Source organism: Rattus rattus, chromosome 7 (genome assembly GCF_011064425.1).
Source record: "Rattus rattus isolate New Zealand chromosome 7, Rrattus_CSIRO_v1, whole genome shotgun sequence".
Lineage (NCBI taxonomy): Eukaryota > Metazoa > Chordata > Mammalia > Rodentia > Muridae > Rattus > Rattus rattus.
The window spans coordinates 67640987-67648750 of NC_046160.1; the positions used below are offsets into that span (position 1 = coordinate 67640987).

Here is a 7764-nt window from a genome sequence, read left to right on the forward strand (position 1 = left end):
TCTCCCTGCCTCCACCCATCTTTCCCCTCTCTCCAGTAAGCTATGGTGTGAGCAGTCCCATGGGGTGGACCCCAGGGCAGGACATGGAGGCTTCTGGCCAAGGAACTGAGACAACAGCTGTGGATGAGTGGAAGTGGCAGTGATCTTAGACTGGGTCTGGCCAAGCTTTGAGGTGACTGCAACCCTGGGTAGCTGCTTTCCTCCAACCCCACAAGAGCCCAGCTACACCACACCCAGATTCCTAATCTTCAGAAACTGTATAAAATAATAAACACGTTGCTCAAAGCTGCTGGGCCTTTGCATAATCAACACACAAAGGGCATAGGAAGTCCACAGGGAGAATTTGTAGGATGTCATTATCCAGGCTACTAAGGCTTGGCCTGACTCAGTTCGATTCCATAGAATAGACAGATAGGAGGGAGAAATTAAAAGAGAAAGCATCTTCCATTTTGAACTCAATAAATTTGAAGTGCTGGTAGCATTTCAGATATAGTGCCCTGAGGGATGTGGAGATGTGGAGGAGTATTGAAGGGATGAGAACATTGCAGGAGAGCATTACCATACAGGGCAAACATCAAATAAAGGTAAAAGGCAAACCGACATCATATACACGATAGCCCCACAAAAGAAAGAAAAAAAAAAACAAGAAAGAATAACTCAGAGAAAAGGGTAAAGACTCTAAAGAAAATTTGGTATCAGCTTGCTTTCATTGTGGCTATAATAAAATGTCTGAGACCAGATAATGTTATAAAGAAAAAGTTTATTTGTAAAATAAATTTGGGGAGCTTCTTTATTGCCCCTTTTATCTCCAAAGTAAATGACATGGAGACCTTGGTTTTTTTTTGTTTTTGTTTTTGTTTTTTGTTTTTTTTTTTTAGACCAAGTCTTGATTTTTATTACTTAAAAAAGTTGCCCATTTATTTTGCTTTCTGACTCTGTGCTTGTGCCTTCAACACTTTCACAATGATTTTCTGCTCCTCAATAAGGAAAGCCCGCTTGATCCTGTCACGGACACACTTGGCACACATGGAGCCACCATAGGCCCTGCTGACGTGCTTCTTTGTCTTGGACAATCTCATAAGGACTTTGGGTCTCACAGCACGAACCCCTCGCAGTCTGCCTGGGCACACGCCACAAGCAGATTTAGGTGCTTTCCCGACCTTCTTGGTGTAAAGGTAAACAATCCTGTTGCCAGGGGTTCGAGACAGCCTAGTTTTGTTAGAGGCTGTATTGTAGGAAAGCCTACGACGGTATGTCAAACGCTGGACCATCCTGAGTGCCTCTAAGCACCGTCCCCGGAAGAGCGAGACCTTGTTTTTATCACAAACTTTAAGCCCTGTAGTTGGGCAGATACTCAGCTATTCTGACCTGTCTATGACTGTCTACTTCTCAGTCACATACCCCATTACTGCCCTGCTCCTGCTCCATCAGTGTCTTCTTGGTGACTTCCCTGCCAACATGCTCATGGCAAATCTTTCTCTATTTTCCTCTCGGGCACCAGAAGTCCCAACATATCCTCTCCTGCCCAGCTCTTTGTTAACCAGTCAGAGGTGATGGAAGACGATCTTTATACTGCACCGAAACAGAAAATGCTTGACAATGCCTACGTCTGGACTGCAGCCAGATCCAAGGGCACAGTAATTAGCATCTGAATACACAGTACACAAAACCATCCCCCAATATTTATTTAGCTCCTAGTATTAGAGACCAAAAGTCCAAATAGCAAATCAAAAAACTTCAGGGCAAAAAGCAAGCTCTTGGACTGTAGTGACCTCCACAAAGCACTGACCACATAGGCTGTGGCAACCCCACAAAATAAGGACCTACACGCAAAGCTGTCCTAGCCGTCTGTGTGTTTTTTACTTTGAGCTCAAGCTACCAGGGAAGAGAATCATGACCATCATGGACCAACTGTTCTTTGGACAATGGGGATGCTTCAAGTTGTAAAAGAAACTTTTATCATGGGGTAAAAGTACTCAGGAGGCTGGGGAAGCGGGGCTTTCCAGGGCTACTTCAGGAACCTTCTTCAGAACAGAACAGTGATTTCCCAGCAGCTTCCCACTGCAGAGGTCTCTGTGGTAGCCTCCTTTCTCCCCGTTCATCCCTCGCTAACGGGTAACATGGTAACCTTCTTTCCCAGCCCCTGCCGAAGTCATCACCTTGCCTTTCTCCATTTCTGGGTCCCCATCCTTCTCTACCTCAAGTTCAGATTCCTCAAGGAGAGGGCTTTCATTGGTCCAGTCACTTTCCAATACAGCTCCAGGCTACCTGTGGAGAAAAGCAGCCAGCCTTCAGTCAGCTGTTGATTCGTGGTCTAACCAGAGGTGACAAAGAGGAATATGTTGTGTGTGCTCAGAGACTGAGCAATTTAGCCCAAAGAATTCCCCGTGGCTCCATTTTGCCCAAAGGGAGCAGGCATGCTTAGAGATTACTTTGAGTTTTAGTGACTTTTCTAGTAGAAATCCCACAGAGAGCTACTGGGAGAAATGGTTCAAAGCATCCTCTGCTGTGCATGGATTCCCCCCCCCCCCAGAGTTTTTCGTCTTCATATTTCAACTTAGCAGCAACCACACCTCACAGTAGCACTTGCTGGGTGCAGAGGATTAAACACCCAAGTTAAGCAGAAAATGCAGGCACACGGAAGCATTCATTAATGGAAAAATCCAGACGTTGTTTCTCTGACCTCTGCCTAACCCCAGCCAGTTAGTTCCTCCTCTTTGGTCATCATTCACCAGCACCGCCTACTTATCGGGTAGTTTTCTGGTCTGATAAGTTTCTAAAGATGGCTGAGACAGGACTGACCCCCAAGAGAGGAGCCAAGATGGTGTTTTCTCTTCCTCTGGGCTAGTCTGACCTTTCCCCTCCTTCCCCTTCATTTTGGGCAGGGTTTGTTGGCACACCTTCCTTGTCTGTGTTTCTTTTCTATGTTGTCAAGAATTCCTAGAAATTCTTATCAACTATGGCTGTACAAATGTAGGAAGTGGATATGGCTGGAAGGTTGGTAGAGTTTAGAAGAAGGCGGAGGGAATTGGGAGTGGGGAGGCATAATGGGTTTGCAATTTCATAAGCATTTATGTGTAGATAAGTTTTCATAATAGAAGGGTAATTAAAGAAATTTTATATAAAGAAGGAAAAGAAATGGTAACCTATGAACAAATGGAGTTGGTAAAAATTTCTGTGATCCAACTGGTAAGACTATTTTAGTTACATACATATACATACATACACATGCTCATACACACACATGTGTACACACAAGCACACATAAACACACACACACACACACACACACACACACACATCCTCATCCAACAAAATCAGCTCATAGGAAGTATTGTAGAGCAAGGAAGACCAAGCACACTGTCATCTGGCTGAGGTCTTTTGTCCTGTAGACTTGCTTAATTTGTATAGATTATTATTTTTGAAATTTAAGTGGCCATCTTCCTACTTCGATATGGAAAAGCAGCCTTTTGGGAGCTGGGATGTCAGAGGTAGGCAATGGAAAATCCAAAGCTGAGAGGCCAACAGGACATGCTGCTGAGACGTGAGAGCTTCCTGTACTGTGGAATGTGTACGTGTGAACTTACCAGTCAGGTCGTTTGTAATAACTCGATAATGTGACTGTCCCTCCGCCCAGCCTCTTTGCCCACACGAGTTCCAGTTTCACACCAGGCTACTTGCTGTGGCCTTACAAAGAGAGGAGGAAACAGTGTACCAGCAGGGGCGGCAGCCTGGTTCCAATACCACATTCCTAACCAGATGAAAGTCTCCTTCATGGCATGGACAGCATGCTATGACTCTAGATCTTGTATTTCATTGTTTCCCTGTGCCTTGGACCTTTCAAATTCATTATTACTTAAGAGGCTAACCCAGCTGGGCTAGAGCTGGCAGACAATACAGTCCTAGCAAGGATCAGCCTCATTCTTCTCTGAAATTGCACCTGCTCCCTTTTCTGAACCAAAAAGGAAGGAAAGGGTGATATTAAGTGGCCAGCCTTTTGTCTGATGCCAGGAAAGCAACAAGTGCTCCTGTTTCTGCCCTGTTGTGGTTCATGTTGAAGGGTATCCAAGTGTGTGACACTTGGGGGTATTAGCTCCCTGTTCCCTAAAAAGCAAATAGCTCTGAAGTGGAGAGGCAACAGCTGGGCAGTGAAGCCCCATGACCCCTGGCAGCACGCACCAGGGGCAGACAGAAAGTACTGTGTTTGGAGAAACTGATAGGATCCAGAAAGCAACCTCAGCTTGAGGCAGTGTCTTCCCTCTCAGACTTGAGGGAGCAGAAGTAGACAGACGGCAGCTTGGGGAGTGAGGAAGGAAGAAAGGCCCTGGCTAAGCACATTGAAGGCCTGTGCATAGACATGGCTAGTGTCATGGTAACTCAGAACAGTGTGGGATCCTTCAAAGGCATCCTCTTTAATGACTATTTGGAACAGAAGGACTTGCCGGCCACAAAGCCAAGGTATCACTTGCTCTCTGAAAGACAGGTGACCAAATACAGAGATGACCCTGTTTTCTCATGAGATTCTGGGGACCTCTTTCACCAGCGTCTTATTCTTCGCTCCAATAGTATGACACATCAGAGAACAAAAGCACTCCTACCAACCCCCAGAGGCTGGGATTATTATTCTCAAAGCAGTAATGAGAGCTGTGAATGTTGTTCTATCATTTCCAGTCTTCGAAAAATATTGTTCATCTGTCCTTTGATTTTATGAGGCAATCTTGTAAAGCATCCATCAAGGACTTGCCCTGGCTCTCCAGGTGTGAACACGGGAGACAATGGGAGATCCAGATGGTCGCAATAGCAGCAGAGATTTTTATACTTGTGATTGGTAGAGAGGAGGGAGGCTTTGTCTGAGCTCTAGCAGATGGGGCATGCCAATGTCATCCCTTAAAGCCTTAGCCTCACTCCCACCCTACAATCTGCAAACAAGTAGCTGCGTGCTCCCACCTAGCGCTCGCAGTCTTTTCTAGATAAGACAGCATTCCCAGCTGACTGTGTACGCTCCAGGTTAAGATGCGGCCATCTCCATCCCCATTAGTTAATAAGAGGGCCAGCCAGACTATTTGAAATAGATTTGGGATTTTTAAAAATCATTTAGAGTTCTAAAAAGCAAACTGGAAAAACATGCTTGCATGGTTTAAAACAGACAACAAAATGTGTGTGCAAAGGAATGCGCACACACACTTGTAAGCACGCCCTATCGCAGTTTATTTTTAAGGAAGGGAGGTATGCTTTGAATGGTTAATTATCTTCTTTAGGGCAGTTCCACTGCTTATAAAGTCTCTGTAGTATCCAAGAATGTCCCCACCCCTGCTTCAGACAGCTACAAGCACTTTGACTCCTCCTCCCCATGGAAGCAAAGCCATATTTAGGATCACCAGTCCTATGAATGGTCTGGGGGAGGGGAGGAATTCCATGCCCAAGAGGCAAATCCTATCAGATCCCTCAGCCCCGAGCACCACCCCACCTTCAGAGTTCCTTTCCACTAACACTGGGTTTGTAATTTTGTCCTGTATTTGTCCCAGTTTTTAATCATTGCTGCGAAGGGGGGAGGGAGGAGAAGGGCAGAAGAATGAATGGCCCCACCATGAAGCAGTTACAGTAAAAGAAAGCACAAACTGACCTTTTGGATTGAAATTCTTTGGAAACGAAGACTATAAATATAAGCCTGGCTAATGCTCAAAACCCATAATTTTATTTATAATGACAATTTATTTATCTCAAGATGAATCTACCATCATTTGTAAAGATGGTGTTGGCTAATCATCTTTGTTTGTTTGGAAACATTTGCCAGGAAACAAAAGAAGTAAAGAAAATACAGCCTGTGGTAGGGAGAGGGTATGTGTGGTCAGGGAGAGGCTACATCTGTAAGTGACTTTAGGGGAACTGCCCCCACCCCCACCCCCTGCTCCCATTTTCCTCCTTCTCTGCCTCCTCTTCTGATTTGCTTTGTTTTGTTTCTTATTGAGACAAGGCTCAAGTAGCAGAGGTCGGCTCTGAACTCTTGGTGTACCTTATACTGGCCCCCAGTGGGGTACAACACTAGTATAAATTCAGTTAAGTAGATAAAAATATGAACACAGAGAAGTGTTGCTGAGCAGGGAAAATGGCTCAGCAGTAAAGGGCGCTTAATGTCTTCTCAGAGGACTAGGGCAGTTTTCAGCACTCACGGAGAGCAGCTCACAACTGTCTGTAACTTCAGATTGGAGGGATTTTCTGGCTTCTGAAGGTACCTGCACACACACACACACACACACACACACACACACACACACACGATATTAAAGTAAATCTTAAAAAGAGAAAGATATTAGTTCAAATTTATTTTATACACACACATACATACACATATGTTTAGAAAGGTTCATATGTAGGTTGTCATAGGGAACAGAATGTATATATGTATGTGTTTCAAATCTTTAGTAATAGATATTCAGCCTGGGGAGATTAATTCAGTTAATAAAGGGTTTGCCATGCAAACAGGAAGACCTGAGTTTTGGGGAGACAGAGACTAATGATCCCTGGGGCTCACTGGCCAGCTGGCCTAGCCTCCTTAGAAAATTCCCAGCCAGTGAGAGACCCTGCTTCACTGCCTGAGAAATGATACCTGAGGTTGACCTCTTGCCCCCAAATACATTAACATACATGTGAACACATGCCTTCTTTTCTATGCCTTGAAATGTACCTGAGAGGCCATCATATAAGGAAGCAAAGCACGTAATCAAAGATATTCGTCAGAGAACATAGCGTATCATCAGGAACCTGGAATGATCCTGACTCTCTAATAACAAAGGGCTGTTTGAATATTTCAGAAGTCATTCCTTTTATATACGTGAGTACACTGCTACTGTCCTGAGACACAGCAGAAGAGGGCATCAGATCTCATTACAGATGGCTGTGAGCCACCATGTGGTTGCTGGGAATTGAACTCAGAGCCTCCAGAAGAGCAGCCAGCGCTCTTAACCACTGAGCCATCTCTCCAGTCCAGAAGTCATTCATGCAATGCACCATGCAGCAGTGTTGACGATGTACAATGCACTGTGCAGCAGTGTTGATTGATGATGCACTGTGCAGCAACATTGACGATGCACTGTGCAGCAGCATTGACAATGCACCATGCAGCAGTGTTGATGATGTGCCGTGCAGCAGTGTTGACTGATGATGCACCATGCAGCAGTGTTGATAATATTGATAATGCAGTGCAGCAGTGTTGACTGACAATGCACCATGCAGCAGCGTTGATGAATGCAGCAGTGTTGACACAATGTGCAGTGTTGAGCACAATGTGTTGACTGACAATGCACCATGCAGCAGCGTTGATGATGCGCAGTGCAGCAGTGTTGACAATACACTGTGCAGCAGTGTTGACTGACAATGCACTGTGCAGCAGTGTTGACTGACAATGCACCATGCAGCAGTGTTGATGATGCACTGTGCAGCAGTGTTGACTGACAATGCACCGTGCACAGTGTTGATGTGCAGCAGTGTTGACTGACAATGCACTGTGCAGCAGTGTTGACGATGTGCTGTGTAGCAGCACTGGTGTCTGATACACTCCAGGTGAAGGGCAAATTCTGGCCTCGCTTATTGAATTCTTTCAGCTCGATATTCACATGTTTAAAAAAAATTAAACCATGCTGCCTACCTTTAACCCAGAAATGAGGAGTATTGGTGATGTTTGTCTCAGTCTGTCTGCCTCTTGTGCAATGTTCCTGTCGTCGCTTTTAAAGAAACGAATATGTTTTTCTTACAGTCGTGTGATTA

General features: G+C 45.0%; 1 protein-coding gene across 1 annotated transcript; it reads right to left on the minus strand.

The window, feature by feature from the left end:
- Positions 1–875: 875 nt before the first annotated feature.
- LOC116905706 (60S ribosomal protein L34-like) lies at positions 876–1299 on the minus strand. Its single transcript, XM_032908680.1, has one exon. It carries the CDS (start codon positions 1269–1271, stop codon positions 918–920), a length of 354 nt encoding a protein of 117 aa, XP_032764571.1. The 5' UTR covers positions 1272–1299; the 3' UTR covers positions 876–917.
- Between the last annotated feature and the right edge of the window lie 6465 nt (positions 1300–7764).

What these genes read in the sequence shown, in the direction of transcription:
- LOC116905706 (XM_032908680.1), bottom strand. Translation starts at nt 1,271, where the DNA reads ATGGTCCAGCGTTTGACATACCGTCGTAGGCTTTCCTACAATACAGCC.